General features: G+C 46.1%; 1 protein-coding gene across 2 annotated transcripts in view; it reads right to left on the bottom strand.

Moving 5' to 3' along the window:
* Positions 1-7,495: 7,495 nt before the first annotated feature.
* Positions 7,496-24,585, bottom strand: part of Lats2 (large tumor suppressor kinase 2) — a 52,394-nt gene continuing 35,304 nt past the window's right edge. For both annotated transcript variants that reach the window (XM_034498788.2, XM_076930935.1), the window contains 6 exons: positions 19,982-20,114; positions 16,984-18,278; positions 15,088-15,670; positions 14,391-14,573; positions 12,596-12,702; positions 7,496-9,641 (listed from right to left, as the gene is read on the bottom strand). In XM_034498788.2, the coding sequence (XP_034354679.1) occupies positions 9,159-9,641; positions 12,596-12,702; positions 14,391-14,573; positions 15,088-15,670; positions 16,984-18,278; positions 19,982-20,114 (2,784 nt within the window). In that variant the 3' untranslated portion in view covers positions 7,496-9,158. The remainder of the gene's footprint in view (positions 9,642-12,595; positions 12,703-14,390; positions 14,574-15,087; positions 15,671-16,983; positions 18,279-19,981; positions 20,115-24,585) is intronic.

Raw genomic sequence — 24,585 nt, 5'->3', positions numbered from 1 at the left:
CCAGACATAATAGGTCACATAGTACTTAAGCTTATTGATAAAAAATATCTAGAAGAGGCAGATCCATAAATAGACTCTTAGCTTTCTCTGAGGTGGTCCATAGAGGGGAGAGAGATTGGGGAGTGACTGCTGAAGGGAAGTCGTTATGCAACTACAAACAGATGCTAAAACCTACCAAATTGTATAAATTTTTTCTTTCTTTTCATGGCTGTGTTTTAATTTTTTAAAATTATTTTGTGTATGGGTGTTAGCCTGTCTGTGTATCACTTGCATGCAGTACTTTTCTAGGCCAGAAGAGGGCAGTGGATCTTCTGGAACTGGAATTACAAACTATTTTAAGCCATATGTGCTGGGGGCTGGAGGTGGGGGCAGGATCCAGGGTCCTCTGGAAAAGCATCCAGTGCTCTTAACTGAGCCTTCTCCCTGGCCCTCTCACTTTGTTTTATTGAGACAAGGTTTTTCACACTGTTGCTCAGGCTAGCCTTGAATCCATGACCTTCCTGCCTAAGTCTCTCAAGTGCTGGCATTACAGATGTGCACTGCAGAACTAGACACTCACACGAGTGGATTTTGTGAGTCATATCTTAGTAATGCCATTATTTCAAGCACGTAAGATAGAGTCGTGTGAGGAGGCCTCAGATGAAAGTGAGGGACAAAACAAAGCAGCGCAAAGCTTTTAGGAAGAACCTTGAGGAAGGAGAGACAACTGAGGAAGAAGTATAGAATACCTTGAAATAATAACCTCAGAGAGATGCAGACAAGCAATAAAGGATTAGATAAGAGTGCATGGCTTAGCAAATGAGAATGGCTCTAGGAAATGAAGAAAAAAGTTCAATACAACCCTGAATGATAAAGTCAAGGGAATCTTCCAGGAAGTGATATAAAAAAAGAGACAGAGATAGCAAGTTGTTGTGATTATTCTGATTTTAATTGTAGCTTGAATATAAAATGTTCCCCAGCTGGTGGCACAGTTTGAGAAGGTTGTGGAGGCTTTAAGTTTTATAGGGGGACACTTCCTGTCTAGTCTCTTCCTCCCTTCTGTGGAGGCTGCAGTGTGAGCAGCTACCTCACACCCCTGTCACCTGGCCTTCTCCGTCACGATCACAGCAGTGAGAAATAGAACTAATACAGCTAACGGTTACTTCCTGATAACACAGCTCTAGCCAGCACAGCTCCCCAAAGCCCTGCAGTAATGAAAGTGATACATGTCGCTCTGTATATTAACAGTTAATTCCTGCCTGCCAGCTCCTAGGCAGAGGATGTGGACTGATCACATCTCAAAGACCAAGGCAGGATTAGAAGGCTGGGGAAGAGAGAGGAACTGAGACATACACTGACCTCTGTGGCAAGGAATCACTCATGCCATCCTGGTTAGTTGTTTGTTTGTTTGTTTGTTTGTTTCCCAGACTGACACAAGCTAGGGTCCCCTGGGAAAAGAAGCCTCAGTTGAGAATATGCTTCCATCTGATTGGCTTGTAGACAAGTCTGTAGGGCATTTTCTTGGTTGATGATTTACATAGGAGAGCCCAGCACTCCAGGATGCAGTGCTACCTGTAGGTGGGTAGTCCTTGGGTGTATAAGGAAGCAGGCTGAAAGTCTGGTGTGGTGGCAAAAGCCTTTAGTCTCAGCACTTGAGAAGCAGAGGCAGGGGTATCTGAGTTCAAGACCAGCATGGCCTAGATAGTGAGTTTCAGGTCAGCAGTAGCTACACTATGAGACACTGTTTAAAAACAAAAGAAAGCAGGCGTGGGGAGCTGTGGAGAGCAGTAAGCAGCAGTAAGCAGCATTTCTCCATGATCTCTGCTTCGCTTCCTGCCTCTAGGCTCCCGCTTTGGATTCCTTTATGTTGGATTGACTGTAGGGTTAAGTAAAGCCTTTCCTTCCCAAGCTGCTTCAGGTCATATCTTTATCCCAGCAGTGAAAACCTGATAAATACATATGGAAATGGTCTATGGAAAGAAATCCTCATAAAAATTCTAAAGTGGCACCCCACCCCCACCCCATACCGTCCTTAAGTGTTTCCTTATCTGCATGTTTTATAATATCCTTCATAATAAACCTGGGTAGGCACTACTTAACAAAACTATTAAAGCCAAAGATACATTATGGAACTCCAATTTACTTATTTTAGGCTGGGTCCTATTGTGTAACTCTGGCTGGCCCTGAACTCAATGAGACCCACCTACCTCTACCTCCCAAGCACTGGGATTAAAGGTGTGCAGCAGCAAGCCAAGCATGACACCATGATTTATAGCTGTTTAGTCAGGTTGGCAGGCTTCTGGTTGGCAGCTGAAGTGGAGGCATTCTTGGGGACAGATCCCGCAACCTGTAGGACCTGCATGACCTTCAAGTAGACTAGAAGACTGGCTGCTATGTGCAGGTGCAGCAAGGTGATTGCTTGCTGGTGGGAGATAGCCCGCCTTCCAAGGCCACAGAAGTCTCCTGTGTTGACAGATTTTGGGTAAGAACAGAGGAAAAAAAATTACTTTGGTTTTCCTGACACACAGGTATAAACATAAGAACACTGGAAGGTGTACAATAAGTCCACTGACCTGGGAACGAGCACTAAAAACACAGAGTTGAAGAAAACAGTCTGGCTGTTGGGACACACACTTGAAGCACTCAGGCATCAGCAGTTAAGAGTTCAAGGCCAGCCTGGTCTAGAGTGAGTTCCAGGCTAGCCAGGGCTACACACACACAAACTCTATATCAAAAAACAACAACAACAACAACAACAACAACAACAACAAAAAACAAAAAGGTTAAGAAACTATAGCAGTACTTTTCAAAAAGCTGCAGGACCCGGGTCTGAAGGTTGACAGCTCTTCAGTGTTGAGAAGGAACAAAGCCAACCATCTCTGTCAAGCACGAAGAGAATATCTTCATGAAGCACGAAGAGAATATCTTAGATGTTCCTTAGAAAAAGCAACCACCAAAAAAGAAAAAGCAGACACCTATCAATCCTGGAACCGCACTGGGACGCCTCTCAGATGTCTATCCCGTTGTTGCCCTGTCGTGAGGATCCTGTAGCTTTGATCTCGAAGACCAACCCCTTCATGAAGTCCAGTGTTCATCAATGAGGTAGCTGTTGGGGTGGACCAATTCAAACCCCTGAATCTGGGCCTGAGATACACCTGAGCTGGTCAGTCCTGTAAAGAGAAGCTTTACAAATTGTGTGGAAGCATCACCTGTCAATAAAAAGCCTATGGCCAATGATCTGAGGCAGGATTAGAAGGTGAGACATCCGGCAAAGAAAGACAGGATTCTGGGAAATAGGCTCCAACGATGGAGACAACCACATGAAACTGAGGAGAGGTAACCAATCATATGTCAGGGCTTAGAATAAACTAGTAATTAAATTGGGAAATAAGCCAAAGCTTTTGGCCCAGGCATTTATTCATTAAAAAAAAAAAAAAAAAAAAAAAAAAAAAAAAAAAAAAAAAAAAACCACAATCACCAGGCCTGAGGAACAGACCTAGAGCACACACCCATAATCTTGAGACTCGTTAAAGCCGAAGGCAGGGAGATGATGAGCTTGACATCAGCTATATAACATGACTGGTTCAGGAAACCAACCAACCAACCAGAATGGCCTTAGATGCCTGTAGCACTGGAAGCAGGGTGAAGAGGACGAAGGCCTCAGGCTGTACGCTGACTTTTCTCTTGAGAATTTTATGCCCAAGCATATTTTCAGTCTGGTAGGAAAAAAAAAAAGAGTATTTTCATCATATAATTTTTTTTCCAGGCACAAATTATTTAAAAAGGAAGACCTGGCATCTGGCAAAAATAGGATCCAACAAGGAAAAGGAGACAGGAGCACTCAGGAGACAACAGCTGTTTTCAGAGTTAGGAAGCAACCTCATCCAGACCATAGAAGGATGAGGCAGTTACACTCCTGGAAGCAGCCTGGCCCTGGGCTGATGCTTTGGAGAGAATCAAACAGGAAACGAAAGGGCGTGGTGGTGGTGGGGAGAGACCTGCACCCCTGTAAAAAAGGAAAAATCTCAAGCAAAACCAAACCTTCTGAAGGTTTAAAGACTGTAATGCAAATTAAAGAAATATGGTGCCAAGTATTAAAAGGAAGAGCAAACACAACCACAGTGTATTATTAAAAATTCAACATCAGGCTAGTGAGATGGTTCAGCAGTTAGAGCACAGACTGCTCTTCAGGAGGTCATGAGTTCAAATCCCAGCAACCACGTGGTGGCTCACAACCATCTGTAATGGGATCTGATGCCCTCATATGGGTGTCTGAAGACAGCTACAGTGTACTTTGGGCCAGAGTGAGTAGGGCCTGGAGCAATTGGGACCCAGTGTGGGCAGGGCCAGAGCAAGAGGGAGAAGGGAAGGGGAAAAAAAAATCCAACATCTAAAAATTATGATAGAAAGGGATTGAGAAACAGAAGGTGGGGTAGAAAGTATAAGAAAATGACTACAATATACACTTAACAATAGAAAATATTTAAAAATAACTAAATCAAGATAAATCATTAAAACCATGTTAAGGATATAATGGAAACCCTAGAACAAAGTTGAAGGCAAGAGAGAAGTAGCAAGAGATGGAAAGAGATTGCTCCTAATGTACTTTCCAAGAACTCACGTAGAGCTGGGTGTGATGGCACACTTTCATTTCAGTACACAGAAGGCTAAGGCAGGAACAGCTCAGGAAAGGAAACAAGACAACCCGTGCCACCCCAGTGAGATGTCCTCCACAGTCCCAGGCATCTGAGTACTGGTCTCCAGCTGGTAGTGTTTGGGAGGCTGAGGTGTGGTTGTTGGAGGAGGTATATCACTTAAACGCAGGCTCTGAGGCAAGGCCATTTGGAATGGCCTCTGTTTCAGGCTTGTAGCTCAAATTGTGACTCCTCAGCTTCCCACTCTTGTGAGCAAGATTCCACTTCAAGGACCTGCAAGCCCTAATACACTCTTTCTATAAGTTGCCTTGACGGAGGTGTTTCACCACAACAATGGAAGATAACTAAGATAGTCTGGTTACAGATGGAAAAAAAAAAAATCTTTGCTAACTACATTAGATCAATACCGAGGATGTATACCATTAAACACACACACACACACACAAACACACACACACACACACACACACACAAAAGGGTCTTGGGGTTTTACTGCTGTGAAGACACCTTGACCAAGGCAACTCTTATAAAGACAACATTTAATTGGGGCTGGCCATAGGCTTTTTATTGACAAGTGATGCTTCCACACAATTTGTAAAGCTTCTCTCTACAGGACTGACCAGCTCAGGTATATCTCAGGCCCAGATTCAGGGGTTTGATTCAGAGGTTCAGTCCATTATCATCAAAGCAGGAACATGACAACATTCAGGCAGGCATGATGCAGGGGTTGCTGAGAGTTCTACATTTTCATCTGAAGGCTGCTAGCAGAATACTCACAGGGAGCTAGGGTGAGGGTCTTAAGCCCATTTCCACAGTGACATACCCACGCCAAGGCCACACCTACTCCAACAGGGCCACAGCTTCTAACAGTGCCACTCCCTGGGCCAAGCATATACAAACCATGGCAAAAAGCCAGATCATACAACCAATAAAGGGCTAATAAATAGAATAGACAAAAATGCACTGGCCAATTACTTTAAAAAATGCATTCAGTGCCCTTAAGGTTAAGGCAGATCCCCAACCATCCAGTTACTCCTCTCAGCATCAATAGCTTGAGGGGTAGCAAGGATGTAGAAGGAATGCTTATCCTTTGGTGGTGGGAATCTAAGTTTGTACACCCACTGTGGGAATCAGTATAAAGGTTCCTTAAAAACCAAGGCCATCCATCCTGGCTGGCGCACACCTTTAATCCCAGCATTTGGGAAGCAAAGGTAAGTGCCATCTCTGTCAGTTTGAGACCAGCCTGCTCTACATAGCAAGTTCATAGACAGCCAGGGTTACACAGTGAGGTCCTGTCTCAAAATAAACCCAAGTTACTAAAAGTCAATACAAGGAGGTTGTTTCTAAAACCTTAATGAAATACAATGCAATAACAATAAAGAATGAAGAGTTGTGGGCTGTAGCTTCACGGTAATGTAGCACTTGCCTAGGGTTCAATCTCAGCATTGCTAAGAGTTTCCATGCTGAGATAGCTGCTAGAACCCATTGTTGAGGAGTGGTTCTGATGCTCTGATTTATTCCGGAATCCAGGAGCAATACTAGTGGCCAATAGCTGGGCGGGGGCGGGGGTGGGTGGTGGGTGGGAGGGGAAAGAGGCAGTACTTCCAGGTTCCTGCAGGCTACAAGAGAGATGGGTTAGAGAGATGAACAGACTCAGAGCTACAGGGGAGATATTTCAAAATGTACAAAAAAAAAAAAAAAAAAAGGAAAGCGGTCCACAAAAGGGCAGCCTGAAAGGGTCTTGGGCAGCAAGACCAATGGGCTTCACAAAAGGTAACCAACCAGGCAACAAGATGAGATTTAGAGGTGCTGAGGTAGGAGTGAGTAAAGGGAAGGGCATGCTAGCTGCGGAAGGCTTAGAAGAGCCCAGCCACTGAGCCAGTAAGGCAGGTTAAAAATAAGCTAGTGTGTGTGTGTGTGTGTGTGTGTGTGTGTGTATGTCTTTCATCTGCAGATCCAAGATATCTTCTGGGTGGGTGCATGCCTGCAACTCAACAGGAGCTCAAAGTGGTGCAGCAAACAAACAAACAAACAAAAATCACCACAACGACCCATTGTCAAGAAAATAGATGAAAAAAGGGCTCAATGTTCTCCCAAGGTGCAGTCCATTTCTCCTTATTCTGCACTTCTCCCGGGATGCACAAGTATGACACCATTTGTTGTCTGTAGGGAAATAATGACTTTTTAAACCATATGACTAGATCTATGAGAAGACTACCCCTGTATAAACCAATCACTATTTCCAACAAAAGGCTGCAAGCTTCTGTCAGTCATCGTTTCCCTAGTGGAACAAGTAAAGCTGATTTAGAGGAGGGAAGACTTGAGGTTCCCTGTGTGGGCCTGAGGTGAGGCTGATCACCCACCAAAATAAGTACCCTACAATGGACAGAAAGCAGAGCTCGGAAAGGGCCAGGGCATGGCATGTATCCCCAGAGGCTTCAGGCTACACCTGACCTACTTCCTACCACCTCCAATCCCATGAATGAATCTAGCAAGGGTTAAGCCCTGGGTTAAGGATACTATGCACAACACCAATAGCTTGAGGGGACACCACATATTCAAACCCTAGGGTGTCCCTCTTCCATGGTTGTCATGACAACAGAGGTGGACTTGCAGCTGTTTACCCCTGAGTTTATCACCTGTCACCTGTTTTTGAATCACAACCATTCAAAACCCTGAGCAGATATATTTTATCCCCAGTTTACAGATGATGTTCTACTATTGATCTCAGGTTGATTTAGACTCTGTATCTCATGTCAGAAACCTGGCTGTAAGTAAATCATCAGGGAAGTGAGGGAAGCCCCACACGCTGATTATGTAAGAGCTTACAAATTCCAACAACATACCACACACACAGAGACTGGGGTTTAAAGTTTTAATAATAAATTGTGCCAGTAGAAGCTTTCAAAGGCAATGATATATCAATAAATAATAGTTAAATTGAGTTCCTGAGAAAGAACCTACCACATGAAACTATGTCAGAGCGCTGTAAATAACATGGCATTACTACAAAATAGCAAGAATCCTGTAAGTCACAATACAAGCGCGGCAGACTTCAGAATATGCCATTCATACAAATGTAAACCAGGACATGGGAATGTTTCTTAGACATAGATAAATTTGTAAGTGTTTCTGCCTAGATACATACTAAGTAACGGATACACTGTGTTAAGAACCTCAATGAAAATATGTGGAATAGTATAATGAAAATGTGATGCGTTCCATCCTTTAAAAAGCAAAAAGAAATTGAATGTACTCAAATATAAATCACTGTAAGTAGGAAGCGTACTAATTTGAAGTAAGAAATACTTTGTGTGTTTATCTATAGTTATATACACACCTATATGTCTAAGAAAAAAGTATGGCTTGGTTTTGTACTCCAATGTCACTTCAAAGAATCTTTTTTCTTTTCACAAAGTTAGAGAACTGTATTAAGCCACACTGAGATGTGACGGACACCCCACACGTGAGCGAGGCCAGGGGACTGAGTTTCCAGAACCTCCTGGTTGTCCGAGGACACAGGACCTTCAGGCCTTGCATCCCCGTGTGCTGTGGGAACCCTGTCTGTGACAATGGAGTAGCAGGGCCCAGCTCCAGCTCCCCACACAACACACCTGACAGCATACTGGACTAGAGAAGTGGACAAAACGCTATAATTATGTCCAATGATTTGGCATAGCTGATTTAATCCCTTTTGATGTGTTTTATATATGACAAATGTTTACATGTGCCTCCCAAAGAACCCAGTCATTTCCAAGACACACACATAAAAAAATATCACACTTCAGTTATATATATGCATTTCTTTAACAATAAGGGCTACAATCATCACCCACACAATACATTATCAGCACACTGTCTAGAATACCTCATTTAAACACGTATTCACAGGACCTGCTGTGAATGGCAAGAAACGGTAATTTTATACTAGAAACCTCTGCTCATGCAGTGCTCTCCACACCAGACACCAGAGCCACGCCTACCATCTCTCCGCTCACTCTTCCTAGGAACTATAATATGCAAAGGAAAAAAAACACAAAAGCAGCTTTTAAACATTACGTCACAATTTGAAATGTGGGAAAATACAAAACAAAGCCACTGTGTAGATAAACAGTCCTTGTGACTCGGAGCAGAGCTCGGTCTCATTCTCTCTTATTGCACAGACTTCTTACCACACGGTCTTCAGCTCTTCCTTTTCTAAATGTGGACAAGTGCTATCAGATACGACACAAATGGAAATAACAGCAGCATGGTTTGTCAAAGTCAGTCCTCATAAGTTAGTAAGAAAAAAAATGGGTATCCATAAAATAAGTGCTCTTCCCATACTGTACTGAATTTTTAAAAATATTGTTTTAATGTAGTGAATTCAGGTCTTCAAAGGGCTAACTTGAAGTCATGGTGACCTTTCTTGTTGCCCATTAACCAGAACTAAAAATGAAGGATTCCTAAGCTTGAGTTTATGTCTTTTGAAAAAAATCTCATTTGGGGTTTCCTTGAGTTGTGATTAACTGAGGCCACGGCGGCTTACACATACACCGGCTGGCAGCCCTCGGCCGCACCTCCTAACTCTGCATCCCCTGGGTCTGTGCTCTCAGCAGGCTCTGAGGGCTTCGGGCACCGGAAGGGATAGCCATTGTCATCAAAGAACCTGCGGAAGGTGAACTCATAGAAGGCGTGCTCTGGGTGCTTGCTGTTGGGGGATGCCAGCGTGTCCCAGGCCTTGGCACTTTCTCCACTGGCCTCGTGCCAGGGGCTTTCTTCATCCACTGGGTCAAAATTGGAGGTGTCCATGGGGTGGCTGATGGTAGGGACGTAGGGCGCGGGCTGCTTTCGGATGTCACGGGAAAAGTCGATGGTGCTGAAGAACGGGTGTGCCTTGAGGTCATCTGCTCCGTCCCTGCCCAGGCGGCAGTCAGCCGCGCAGCACAGCTTAGTGATGAGGTCTCGGGCCTCAGCGCTGAGCTTCACCTGCGTAGGGATGTGCAGCGTGTTCTCCCAGTTGATCACCTGTAGGAAGCAGAGCTGCTGTTAGAACTCCCTCAGCCTAGGTCCTGAGCCTGCACAGCTTCAACCTCAGATGCAAGGAAGTGTGAACCTCTCGTCTCTTCAGCTATGGCAATGGGTTTTTGTTGGGCCACCACAGTGCTCAATCTGGCACTTACTGAGGCTAGCTGGTCGCCTTAGGATTTTCCTTGTCTTTACAGTAACTGACCCCAGTTGGTCTTGAACTCATCTGGGTGGACATTAAAACCATCTGTCATGAAGCCATGTGCACTGTGAAGAAGACCTAAGGTTGTCTGCGTTGTTCAGGTTGAGGCCCAGTGTGGAACTAGACAGTGTCACTGACTGCTGGCCGAGGGTTTAATCTACAGGAAATGTTTTAAAGGGATAAAACTATAAAACGTGACCTAGGTCTTCCTGGATACCAAGACACCAGCAGGAAAGAAAGAGTACATTGGCTTCCATGAACATTATAAACTGTCGTGTCATGTGTGGTGGTACACATCCAGTGCTCTGAACACCTCAGAAGCAGGGCAGGCCAGCCACAAGGTTCAAGGCCAGTTGGGTCTACACGTAAGTTACAGGTCAGTCATGGGTACACAACTGGGACTTCACTAACTTAAGTTACTAAGAGTAAAGATGCTACCCATAAAATAGACTGTCTGCAAAGCATACACTGTAAAGGACTTAACATTAAGAATGCATAAAGAAGGCCAGGCGGTGGTGGCGCACGCCTTTAATCCCAGCACTTGGGAGGCAGAGGCAGGTGGATTTCTGAGTTTGAGGCCAGCCTGGTCTACAGAGTGAGTTCCAGGGCAGCCAGGGCTACACAGAGAAACCCTGTCTAGAAAAACAAACAAACAAACAAACAAACAAACAAACAAAAAAGAATGCATAAAGAACCCCAACACATGATCTGAATGTTTAAAAAGGGTAAGCATCTCCATAAAAACACACAAATGGTAAATGAATACAGGAACACATGCTCAGTATCTTTGATGATCACAGATGAAAGCTGCAGTGATACCGTCCCCACCCCCACCCATGAGGATAAAGGCTATTCCAAGAAAGGGGGTGGGGCTGGATGTGGTAATATATGTCTGCAGTCTCAGCACTCAGGAGTCCAAGGCAGATGCACAATAGTAAGTGGTGGCAAAGACGAGGATAAATGGAGCTTCTATACACAGTGGAGTGAATGGGTCAAATGTGTAATCTCAGAATTAAGGAGATCAAGACAGTAGGAAGTCTCCTCAATTCTGAGATTACACATTTGGTGAGACTGTCTCAGGAAAAACAAAAACAAAACAGGAAGATGGAGTACGTACATTATATAAAATAGCGTGGTTGTTCTTAACAGTTTGGCAGTTCTAAGAGGGAAACAGAATTGTTTTCTGTATATAAATCCAGAAGGACTGTGAGGAGGCCCTGAAACAGAGGCTTAGGCCCTGTGTGCACAGTAGCACTACTCACAGTAGCCAAAGGGCAGAAGCCATCCAGTCACCCACCAATCAAAGAACGAATAATCAAAACACAGGGCACAGATTGAAAAAGCTGCAATTTAGTCTTTTTTTTTTTTTTTCTGAGACAGGGTTTCTCTGTGTAGCCCTGGCTGTCCTGGAACTCACTTTGTAGACCAGGCTGGCCTCGAACTCAGAAATCCGCCTGCCTCTGCCTCCCAAGTGCTGGGATTAAAGGCGTGCGCCACCACTGCCCGGCACAACTTAGTCTTAAGAGGAAGGAAGTCCACACACACAAGGAGGCTGAACCCTGAGGACAGCATGCTAAGTGAGAGATGGCAGGTAGGACACAAAAGAGTACAACTCCATATCAGAGGCATTTGGTCTACTTCTGAGACAGGGTCCAAGTGGCCAGGGAGAGAGATGGAGCAGTTGTTTAATGGGTACAAAGTTTCTATGTGAGATGAAACATCCAGAAATGGCTTGTACAGCACTGTGTGAACACACTTAAGGCCAACAGACCACACACTTCAAAATAGTTGAATGTAAATTTCATGTCCTATCTATTTTACCACAATAAAAAAAATAATCTGGCTTACTATCATGCAGGCAAATTAGTGAGTGGTTCAGCAATTTAACTAGTAAGCAGAAAATGCAAAAACCAATTGTATCATTCAGTTGATCTGAGTTTTTACTCAATTTCTTTTTTTCCCCCCAAGACAGGGTTTCTCTGTGTAGCCCTGGCCATCCTAGAATTTGCTCTGTAGACCAGGGTGGCCTTGAACTCAGAGATCCATCAGCCTCTACCTCCTACGTGCTGTGATTAAAGGCATGCAACACCACCGCCTGGCTGATTCAAAGTTTCTTATGCTCCACCATAGACTGATCTGGATTAAAAAACAAAAACAAAAAACATCCCTATAATTCTGCTTCTGTAAACCCACTAACCAAAGAGTTGGGATTTTCAGATTAACTCTCAATAAGGATTAAGTAATTTGGAAGGCAAGTGGCTGTGAATCTAAACTGAGCTACCGAGGGGCTGATAGATCCAGTTGTTTTCAGTCAGCACTGGGAATACACACAACTAGCCTGACCACCTAGCTGACCAGCACAGCCACAATGGCACAGCATCTGAATACGCACCAGGCTTCTCAGGCCACAGGGCTGACTGTTCTCTGCAGGGCAGGCTAGGCAGCTACCACTGCATCTCACTGCCTGTTACTCTTGCTTGGAAATAACAAGAGGGCAGAGAGATAGCAATGGTTTACGTAAAGTTACAGGTGTTCAAATACATTAAACCTCATGTCTAGCTTTGTTGTTTTATTATCAACAACTCAAAAGTATAATAAAAATAAGAGACTCTTTCTTTGGAAAACCCCCTATAAATAACTGCCATTTCTAGTCTACATGGAGTAAGAGGTCCAAAACTGTCTGAGAGCTCTGGAAAGGCACACTGCGTCATACAGATATACACATAAGGTAAGGACATATTATGAAGCTTACCTTCAGCTGGGTTTCTGTGGGGGTAGGTGCCAAGAAAGGTGGCTGCCCAACAAGCATCTCAAAAAGAATCACACCAACACTCCACCAGTCACAGAGCTGTGTGTACCCTGAAAGACAGCATCCCTCAGTCACTCATACAGGCTCCCTCAGGTCCTGGGTGTCTAGACTGAGAAGGAGGGAGTGAGAAGGCCAGAGTAGCTCTGTGCTATAAAAGCATGTCCTCAGGCAGGGGCTCAAACTGGCCGCTCCAATGGGCTCACACAAAGGTGCTAACAGGCACCACAGGCAACAGACAACTTGGATTTTCTGATTTTTAATCACTGCTCTTCATAAACACAGGATGTTTTTATAGTAAGAAATGAGATTTAGCAATTAGTGTTTCATATGACTGAGTGGGGGTCAAAGGACAATGTGTGGGAGCTGTTCCTTCCTTCCACCGTATGGATCTCAGGGACTGAACTCGGGCTGCAGTGCTCTGCTCCCTGGTTATGTGGCAGGTGCAGGAAGCAGATGACTTCACAGGGAAGTTTACAAATCAGTTTAAGATGATGCTGAAGAGCATGGAGACTAGGTAGAGACTATCTCAAAAACAAAAATAAGCAAAAGTAGGTAGCCACTATGGCGGTAGACAACTGAGGAGCTCACCAAGTGTGCTCCCAGAGCTCCACCTGTGGTGACCAGGCCATGGGAGGCCATGCAACTGGTGCATCTGACTTTGATGCTTTCCCACTGTTTCAGCCACTTGTTAGTGAACTCTGGAACAGAAGCAGCTGCTTAAGCTCTGAACTCTGTCTTCATTGGCCCTTCTAGGACTGATGACTGCACAATAATTCCAGCCCATGGTTCTTACAGAACTCCTGGGCACCAGAATTAGCATTTATAAGCTCTCAGGACAGAGACACCTTTGAATATGCGAGCTGAGAGGATCAATAGCCCACATCAGATCATCATGCTGACAGAAAACCTCATCCTGAACCTGGTTGGACTAGGTCTAAAGACATCAGTGTAATATGAACAAAAAGACTATGTCTGGATTAACTACAAGGTCAAGCTGAGGACCACTGTCACTACAGACCACAAAGTTCTGAAGTGAACAGTGTGTCCAGACCATCTATCCAGGAAACCAATTTCATCAACAAGTAGTAATCTGATGCCCATTAAGGTTTTAGGCCTGACAGGGAGAATTAATTTGTGTGCCAGACACAGAGTAACCCAGCCTGGAGAAGAGAGGCAATCAGAGCTCGGAAATGGTAGGCTGGGAAAGACAGTGGCCCTACAACCCCAGAGAGTCTCATCAGCTCACTCTGTATTTAAGTTAACTAACTTACTGTTATGTGTATGGGTGTTTTACCTGCATGTTTGTGTGCGCACCATCTGTGTTCAGTGCCTGTTGAGGCCAGAAGAGTGCATTGTATCCCCCTGGAACTGGAGTTAGACAAGAACAACAAAATAGGTGTTCCCGGATGGAAAGTAAGCCTGTGTCTTATGCCAGGGCAACCAGTGAACCACCTTTCTAGCCCCTAGCTGATACTGAAAAAGCCAGTTAGTTTGAAAGTCATTCCCTTGGATCCGAAGTGAAAAGCCCATAACCCAAGGTCTCCAGGTAGAGGGTGAGAAAAAACTGGCTTAATCATAGTGAAGCAAAGGCCCTTCCAGATCAGAAGTAAGATGATGGAGCCTTGTTGCTAGGGAAGCCATTACGCTCACAGGCTTAGGTAGGTGCAAACATGCAGTAAGAATACACACTGAATTACAAAACTGGGCAGTGGGCCGAGGAGGGCAGTGGGCTACATACCTTTGCGGAGAAGCACCTCAGGAGCGATGTAATTTGGTGTCCCAACCAGAGAATGTGCCAGGCACCTCTGGTGCTGCTTCTGTGCTCTCTGCTCCAGGGTCTTTAACCTGTCTCCACAACGACAGTTGGAAACATCGTCCCAGAGGTCACCAGGCTCCATGCTGTCCTGTCTAATGTGGTTCCCTTTATCAGGGAGAAGGGGAAGTGATAGAAAAGAACATAAATTTTGATATTCAACATTGCAGCAAATCCATAGCTTAAAAGAAAAACATGATTCTGGCCAATTCCTCTCCACTGATGGACCCAGAGCCATGCCAGTCAGGTATCTTTTACTGAGCAACTACTCCAGGAACCTTGAGATTTCTTTTTCAAGGTTTCTTTTAATAGGGTAGTTTGGTGGTTTTATTTATTTATTTTTAATCAAAGCCTTTAGTGGTCAAAAAAAAAAATACAATAAGAAAGTCCACTAACAAAGAAAACGCCCTCATGCATGTCCAACCACTCCTTTATGAAGAGAAGTATGCTACACCAGGTTACAGTAACAAAGCAACAGATCATTTTGAAATGAGAAGGTGCCATAAGGACTATACAGCCGCCTGGAGCGGCTGCTGTGTGTGTGTGTGTGTGTGTGTGTGTGTGTGTGTGTGTGTGTGTGTGTGTGTGTGTGTAGGAGCACACAGTAGGCCTGAAGCAGTACCTTTCTGGTAGTACTTGGAATTGTGAGTCCACCTGAATCCAGTGCAGAGGCCAAAATCAGTCAGCTTAATGTGACCATCCAGGTCAATCAAGATGTTGTCAGGCTTGATGTCCCTGTGGATGAAGCCCATCTTATGAACACTCTCAATGGCTAGAGTCAACTCTGCAATGTAGAAGCGGGCCAGGTGTTCAGGGAAGACCTCCATCCGGATCAGCAGGCTCATCATGTCCCCGCCAGGTATGTAGTCCATCACAAAGTACAGACTGTCCTTGTCCTGGAAGGAATAGTAGAGTTTGACCACCCACTCATTGTCTGCTTCAGCCAGGATGTCCCTCTCAGCCTTGACATGGGCCACTTGATTCCGGTTCAGGACATCTTTTTTCCTCAGAGTCTTCATGGCATATAGAGCATGAGTATCCACCTTACAGGCAAGGCACACTTCTCCAAAGGCACCAATGCCCAGAGTTTTGATTTTCACAAACATGGACTTGTCCATCTTGGCCCTCTTCAGTCTGTTGTAGTTAGATTCCTTCTGGTAGAGGATCTTCCTCATCTGCTCCTGCTCAGCCTCACAGAGTCCAGCCTGCACACAAGGAGAATCAAAGCCATGTTATACAGACCCCACAGCAGCCAAGTGTATGTGGTAGAGACACCTTTGCGAACTCTTCAGAAGGAATAGACTAGGTCTACCAGACTACACAAGAGACACTGGCCAGCCTCGGTCTCTATATATGGACATGGACATCTGCCTCTATACGTAACATCCATCCACATGCATGCAAATATGGAATAAAAAAAAAGTCTTTCGGTGATCTACATTCTAAAAACCAAGGAAAACCACTACTACTAAAAAAAAAAAAAAAAAAAAAAAAAAAAAAAAAAAAAAAAACTCTGTGGAAAACATTCCTAGAATCCATAATCTAGTTAGTATTTCAGTAGTACAAAGAAAACAGGAAATCAGAAAACAAGCAATGATTCTTGTCCAACAGGAAATGAGAACACAAGCTTAAGTCTTAGAATCTGAAATGACTAATTTATGTGATGTAAATATACTGTGATGTAAATTTCAAATGTCATAAAAATTACCTTCTCTAGTACTTTACAGTGTCAATTACAGAATTTTAAAACATTTACTGGGGTTGGAGAGATGGCTCTGTGGTTAGGAGCACCGGGTGCGATTCCAGAGGATAGAGTTCCATCCTCAGAACCCACATGGCAGCTCAACTGCCTGTGACTCCAGTTCCAGGGGATCCAATGCCCTCTTCTGGCCTTCACAGGCACAAACATAGTATATAGACAACATGCAGGCAAAATACTCATACATATGAAAATAAAATAAATCTAAAACAAAACAACACACATACATACAGAGTGCAAAAATTAAAAAAAAAAAAAAAACAGTAACAAGAGCAAAACAAACGAAACAAAACAACCCAAAACAAAAACTACATCCTGAGCTAGGTAATGGGAACACTCCTAACCCTGGCACTTGAATCTGGGGCAGGACTGGGAGACCCAGTTCAATGGGGGCTATGGATAAAGACACTGTCTCAAAGAAGCAAACCAAAACACTATTTACTAATTTGGATTAATGAACCAATAATATTGTATTTTTCTTTAAAATATCTAAGAACTTTCTTCATCCTTTCAAAATATTAACAGAAGGCAATCCTTTATGTACTTTCTTCAAGAGTAAGGACACAGCACACTAATCAATGTGCAGGTTACTTGTTAGCCAGGGTCCTCAGATCCTTCTGAGGTTGGGGGAAGGAGAAGGGTGGCCATACGCTGCGGCTTCTCCATGTGTCTGGCTCATACCCAGGTCTGAGATGGGTGTGTGATGCTACAAGTGGACAGGGGAGCTGGGAACACAGTAAGAAGGAAGTGAGAAATTACTTTGGCCATTTCCTGCTCCAGCTGTAGCCTCCGGCTGACCTTCTGCTGGTAGGTTTTGATGACATTTTCCACATGTTGTTCCATGAAGAATTTGAAGGCATATGGGGAGTAACTCTTGATGCGAGACTCTCTCTTCTCTTCATCCCTGCTATTCTTGCGAACAGGCACCGGGGAGGTCTGAATCTGCTTTTTGTCCCTGCCAGCTTTGTCTCCCTTCGAACCTTTGTGGCTCTTGTCACTCCTTTCTTGCTCAGTGCCCCCTCGAAGGCTCTGCTCCACACCGGTGCACAGGCTGTCCAGGTCCACGCTGTACTGCTCAGACTTACTGGGCAGCAGCAAGTGCTTTGGGTAAGGAGGCGGTGGGCACCTGCGCTCGGAGCCACCATAGTCCATATCCAGCGAGTGTGGGCCTCCACTGCTCTCCTTCATCTCCAGGCTCTCTGTGGCAGGTGCTGTGGGTGCAGGCACCCAGGCGGGGTGCGAGGGCCCCACAGCTGTCTGGGGCTCGGGCCGAAGCACACGCACGCTCTTCACAGGGTGAAGGATGTGTGCAGACGTCACAGCGGTGACCGTGTTGGGGGCAGGCAGTGAGGGCTCGGGCTGTGGGCTGCTGAAGGAGTTGGTCCTGCTGGGGCCAGCCCGGAAAGCCACATGCTGCCGAGAAGCCTCTAGACCCTGCTTCTGTAGGGAGTCACGGCGCGCCAGTGGAGCTGCGGACCAGGGCACCGAGGAGCCCAGCTCATACAAGTCAGCATTAAGGCTGTTCCTGGACGGTGTCAGCACAGCCTGTGCAGAGCTGTCACCAGTGAACGTGGGGCCCCGGGTGCCCAACACATGTAATGGGTGGGCCCCAGGTGCTGCAGCGGCTGGCTTGTGGTGCGAGGTGGTGTACAGCCCAGCATGGGCAGGGAAGGTGAGGCTGGCGGGAGGGCCACTCGGGGCCTTGGCCAGGCTGGAATAGGCGTCTGGTGGCGTCTTGTTCTGGAAGGAGGGGCTGCGCTGCACCCCATACCCAGGCTGCTCCGGTACTAGATGACCACGTACATAGTGTGTGCCTGGGAAGTGCGCACCCGCCTCCACTGCTGTGCTGTAGCCTTTGGGAGGATGTTGGTGAGTCGGGGTGCCATGGGTGCTGACCCCCGGGAAGAGGAAGTCTAAATATTGCCGTGGCATCTCCTCCAGGGTAGCGGGGCCCTCATAGTTTGTACCACCCAGCTGGTGGTAGGATGGGAATGCTTCCCCTGTGCCCTCAAAACTGGGCCGCCGAGTCACTGGGGTGGGCACCAGGCCCTTTCCTAGAGAGGAAAGAATGAGAAGTCAGCCTCAGAGCACATGGTGGGCTGCTACTTGGAGGTTGATCCTCAGACTAGCCTTATCTTTGGATCTGGGCAAATGCATGTCTTCTACTCAAGATCCTGCCCCAGCAGAAACTGGTCACACTAAACTGGCATCCAGGGGAAACAGATTGTGGGGCTCAAGGTCAAAGAGCATATGGGTTGGTTATGGCCAGAGAGGGTACAGTGCCTTAGGCAACACAGCACCTCAGGCCAGTCTCCAGCCATGCTAGGAAGTACCTGGACAGCCAACACTGTTTTCTCCACGACATGCAGTTATTTGGGAGGAGCCCAGTTTACTTACTGTCATGTATGGAAAGTCTACTTTTCCTAACAAAGGGCAGAATTGTAACCACTGTCCAAATATTCGTTTTCCTTTCATCTATTTTCCAAATTAAAGCTCTGTCGGGTCACTGTCTTTATTAAGGACAAACAAGGTGATATATACCCAACATTAAGAACAAAACCACAGAGAGGAGATGGAGAATGGCTCAGGAAGCTAAGCCTGCAGAGAACCTGAATTTGGTTCTGTGTCAGGCAGCTCCCAGCTGCCTGCAACTTCAGCTTTAGGGGGATTCTGCCCATGAAAAATACTGCAATCAAGTGTACTGTTCCCATTAAAAATAAAATAAAAATATTTTTTAAATTCATTAAAGAAAAATCACAAAAGGTCCCTTTCTTAACCAACATCCAGACACACAGATGGCTGCTGCTTCTGTATTCCTAACTTCTCCATTTTGAAACTCTCTCCTCATTTAAAGTAGATGCCTGGAAAGGACAAAGGCTCCTTTCACTTCCTACAGACTCCTCTGCTCTGCTTGATCTGGCACAGACCCCTCAAGTCCAAAGGCAGTCTCATCCACTCATAGGGATAAGCTCCACCCCAGCCCTAAAACACACCTGACAGAAATAACCAGCAGCCTTGGCACTGAACAGGAGTCACCACTGATGGAGAGCTTTGTGGTGCCCAGGCTGAACAGATGTCGCTAGCACAACACACCAAAAGCAAGCAGGAAGGCAGTGGCACAGAGCTGGGCCTGTGTCCTGCAGCACCGTTCTCCAGGACAGACTCTAGAACCAGCCAGGAGCTGGTGAGGAAAATGTCTTTTCTAAAGAAACCAGAACTGTACGTCTCCTACCACAATGCACACTTGGAAAGCCCTGCTGATATCCTCATTCGCCATGGGAAGGTTTTATTCCAGGTCTTCCACAGAGCAAGGATTACATAAATCCATTATGAGGCCCCAGGAACCAGAGACCATCTACTCCATCTCTGGAGAGGAACATCAAAACCGTCAGGAAAGGATTCCCCTGTCCCCTCCAAAGCTGACCACAGCTGCATGCCTTGAGAGCTGCCTGCTATTGAATATGAGGGAAAAAAAATGTGTGTTTGGAATTGATTAGCCTCTCTTTTCAAAGACCCTCCTTACGCACAATAAAAGGTTTTTAAAGTTCGAACTCTTAACTCTTTTTTTTTCCTTGAAAGATAAAAAACTTCAGCAGACACACAAACTCTCCAGATAGTAACACAGACTGCTGTAAAGGAAGGTCAGGGGGTCATGTGAGCACCTAAGTTAAATCCCAGAGTTGACTAGGTCTGGTTCTCTGTGCAGGCCTCCTGCTCTTAGATCACAAACCATTTCCTAAGACACAGCTAGCCTCACCTGGGGAGGTCTGCTTGATGACTCGCACAATCTGCTCATTCCTGGGGTCCAGGTAGCCCATCTTACTGATGTATTCCAAGGCAGCTTCAATACTCCTACTGCCTGTCTGCTTGAGCGCTCTGCCAGCCATCTCCTAGGAAGGAAGCAAGGGATGTCACCAACATCACTGGCATCATCGTCGTCATCTTCACTACCACAAAGCCCCCTTTGTGGCTGCCAGGGCCGTCAGGTGGTGCAGATGACCACTGTGATCATCTGCACATCTCATACCATGGACCTTGATACAAGAGCTTGTGTCAAGAATGTGCAGGGTCTCTGATGGTTGATCTGAAAGAGACTCATGCTCTTTAAAGACCTTTAGTGATGAGGTTGGGGAGATGGCACAGCAATTAGGCACACTGGTTGTTCTTCCAGAGGTCCTGAGTTCTATTCCTAGTAACCACATGGTAGCTCACAACTATTTATAGTGGGATCTGATGGCCTCTTCAGGCATGCAGGTGTACATGCAGACAACTTGAAGGAAGAAAGGAAGGAAGGAAGGAAGGAAGGAAGGAAGGAAGGAAGGAAGGAGGAAAGGAAGGAAGGAAGGAAGGAAGGAAGGAAGGAAGGAAGGAAGGAAAAGAAAGAACAAACCTTAGTGACTGTATTGGTGGATCCAGAACAAACCTAACACAGACACGTTACCTTAAGGAGATCCCAGCTTATCTCTATGCTAACTCTGGGTTCAGTGGAAATGCATGGATGAGGGCAGGGAGCAACTGCTAAAGTAACTGAGACCTTTACTGAATGCCTCCTGTTGACAATGTCCTCTGCTAGCTACAGCAGTCAAGGAGTTGCCCAAGACAGTCTTCATGAAGCCCCTAAGCTCTATCCACACCCACACAGCTCTGTCCCTTAAAAGTGTTTGCAGAATGAACACACAACAGGAGAGGGCAGTGATGTAACCGTGAGTTGAAGAGATGGCTCCCTTCTACCTAAGGGTAAAGCATGGCATGGCATAGATCCTTTCAAGAACAGATGTACTTGGAAAAGGTGGAGAGTCCAAGTGGAGAAAGTTACTCAGGCTGATGGGCTACACGGGAAGGAGCTGTGGGCGAGACACACCAGGAAGGTGGTGGCAACACCCAGGAGAATGTGATGGGACAGGGAACCCCCATCTAGGGTTGGGCTATCACTGGCTTTGCTTATTTGTAATACCAAGGGAACTTTCAAACACAGACACACACAGTCTGAAGATGATGCTGGGGTAATAGTGGGGTACAGAGCTTCAGGCACTCTGGTAGAGATCAAGGAAGCAGAAGTGGCAGCTAAAGCATCTGATCCTCTAGGACTGGGAAGAAGGCACTGAGAGGGGGCAGGGTTTTATGAGAATGGAAGGCAGTAGGGGACACAGAGGGCTGGTCCAGCTGTGGAACAGAGAAGTATTCTGGAGAGAGAGCACTACCTCACTGTTCCTGGACAGGCCTGATGACACCTGGCCATTTATCCCAGTCTACTTAAGGCTGGGAGACTTGGGAGGCAGAGGCAGAGGCAGATGGATCTCTTTTGAGTTCTAGGCAGGCCAGCCTGGTCTACAGAGCAAGTTCCAGGCCAGCCAGGGATACACAAAGAAATTGTCTGGTGGAGGGAGGGGAGCCTGTGAGAAATATGGCAGAGTCTGAAGGCTCACATCCCTCACAGCTTCATTCGCCCACTTCACAGTGCCCAGAACTAACTATGCAATCATCTATCATTAAATTGTGTTCTCTGTCCCTGGCTGTTTGATAGCTGAGTGATAGGACACTCCGTAAAATCACGGCCGGATGTGGGAGTTAACAAGACTGCAGGGTCAAAGGAAGAAGGGTGAGCAGACAGAGGTCTGAGGTACTACTACAAAGAGGAGGGGCAGGAGTGAGAGGAAGCAGTAGGCTGGGAAATGACGGTGGGACTCTGAGGCAGCACTCAGCTTGACAGAAGGACCAACATTCACCACCTGGAACTGCCAGGTAGGAAGGCATCGGAGCTCAGACATGAAGCACTTTTCACCTCACCTGAAGCCTGGTGATGACATCTCATCTCACCTTACCTACTTCATGGCTAAGCTATGTGATGAGGTCATGTCTCCACACTCTCAAGACCGCATCTCAGCTTGCTACTCAGTCTTTTGTTCCCATTAAAAATGTGCCCAGTGGAGCTGCCCCTACTCTCAGGCTGCTTGGCACTCACAGTCCAGCTGCTTTATGCCAACTGGCTGTCTCTTTAGGGTAAGTTACCTGCCTAAGCTTCTTCCACTCAGGACCTGCCAACAGCCAAGGAAGCAAAAGCACCAGAAAAGAACTTGTCACCTACATATGAAGCCAAGTTCCACACTGACTTCAAGATCTGTGAGCTTCCTGTGTTTCCAATCTAGGGACCTAGCCAGGAGGAGTCTACTGAAACCTCAGGTGAAGACTTGGAATGACAGGCATGTTTTAAATCATAAGACCAAGTAACATTCATGAACCAGCATGCTTATAAATAAAATCTTCAGTTCTGTCCTTTGTATATCTGCCCATCACACTACATGGCTAGCGAATCTGTAGTCTCTAAACACTAACTTTCATATATGTTCGTGCATATACCCAAATACTTATAGGCGTTTGCTTTTGCAGTGCTGGGGACGGGCCCGGGGCCTCACAACGTGCTGGCAATGCTCAACTGCCAATCTCCTCCCCCAGAATTTGTTTCTAAATCTACCAGGAGCACAAGTCTCAGTGTCAAGGGCAGTACCTGCAGAGTTACAATGGGGATGGCAGGAGGTCTCCTGAGGACGGAGTGTGGCTGAAGCCCAGCACAGTAACCTGGCCTCTCCCTTCCTTTCTCAGAACATTGTGCCAGTGTGGAGTCCTCATGTAGACAGAACTGTCTGGCCAACCCAAAAGATAATACTGAGCTTAGAGAGAGATGCAAGCTACTCAGTGCATGTGTGCACACGTGTACACACACACTCTACTGCTGCCTAGCATCTGTGCAGCTTTCTCAGATCTTCTACCTGCTCTGAGCATATCTGCTCATCTGAGGAATGAAGCTACCTAGCGCTGCTCTGGGACTGAGTAAGCCACTGGTGTCCCTGTGTCCCAGGACCATTTCAAATTAGCTGCTATACTTCTCAGAAGCATCTTATGTGTCTCTGGCAGAAAATGTAAAGATGACAGTTGTAGAATTCATGCACATTTGGTATCAAATACCTCTAATACTTCATATTTTATCCTTTTAACCATAATTACATAAACAATGTGTTCTGCTCTCCTCACTGGGCCTTAATACCTATTTCTGGTTTCTTCTTTGTTACCTCAAGCACAGGATAGGCTTGTGGAGATGGCAAACCCTTCCCCTTGGATCCACGTGTGGATGCTGATAGGGTGCACAGAGAATTTTCATCGAAGCCCCTCCTATCCCCATGGAGACTGCCCGAACACTGCTCCTCTATAGAGTTGGCTCCTACTGATATTAGCTAAACCTGCCACCTTATTATCTGTACCTATAACCCTCCTCCTTGTTCAGCTGTGTGCAATAACCTTTTTGTTCAACTGTATACAATGAACACTCTGCAGTTTCTCCATTGGAGAGCCCAAACCTGCCCATGTCAGCTTTTCTGTTTCACTGTGTCTGGCTGTGTGTCTTTTCTTCATTCCCTTGTCCTGCAGCCCCAGTCAGGTCCAGTCCCTGGTTGGTGTGCACCAGGTCCTAGGCACCAGGCTCAGCTGCCCTATGGATGCTCCACCAGGATCTCAAGACTGGTCTGCATCTGAGGAAATCTTCTCTGTTGCAGCTGTATTAACACTCATATCCTCTCCGTCCAAGCTCACCTCAGGCTGGGAGGCTCTGCCTGTCAACCTGCCTACCCACAGGACTGGAACCAACCAACTAGAGACTCCCAGCTCGCTGGAAACACCAGTGAGCTTACTCTTCCTTTGTGGCTCACTTCCCCACACTTTCTCTGTGTGCACAAGTAAGGCCTGTGGGAATGAATCTCTTCTTACAGGTTCACCCAGCTCAGGAGCAAGCAGGAACTGGGCTTATAGTTGCTATAAAGTGTAATGGTTTTACTAACACCCCTTGTGACTGTGAGTTATTTAAATTCAGTGACAATTTATTGTGTATGAAGGAAAGAATTTCCTGTGCAGATCCTCTCCCACCCTTCCTGGTAAGGAAGCATTTTTCAAACATTAGCAAAGCCATGTCCCATGCTTTAACATTCCAGCTCTGAGGTTTGGCTGAAAAACTAGAAATGGAGTGCTCTGGCCTTGCTAGGTCTTCCTGCATCAGTCTGTGGCTGCTGGTCACTGGGTCTCTCACACAACTTATGATTTTAGTCCAAGGGTGGAAGCCATTGGCTGAAGAGGCTAGGTCTGCAGGCCATGGTGACTGTTGTTTCAAAGCCTAAAAGGATTTCATTTCTTGGAGAGAACAAAGAAAGGGAAGAAGCATGTGGCTCCACAGGCTGGGGTGTAGTGGAGGGATGCCAGAGAGGCTTAAGTAGTAGCCAAGGCCTCCTGCTCCACCCACTGTCCATCTCAGGCTGACTGCTGCCTTTGGGTACAGTGTTTCAGAGCCTCCCACTGACAATTGTCAGCTCTAACCAG

Source organism: Arvicanthis niloticus, chromosome 3 (genome assembly GCF_011762505.2).
Source record: "Arvicanthis niloticus isolate mArvNil1 chromosome 3, mArvNil1.pat.X, whole genome shotgun sequence".
NCBI classification, from domain to species: domain Eukaryota; kingdom Metazoa; phylum Chordata; class Mammalia; order Rodentia; family Muridae; genus Arvicanthis; species Arvicanthis niloticus.
The sequence above is the reverse complement of the archived record's forward strand: the minus strand, read 5'-3'. Positions and strand labels throughout refer to the sequence as shown.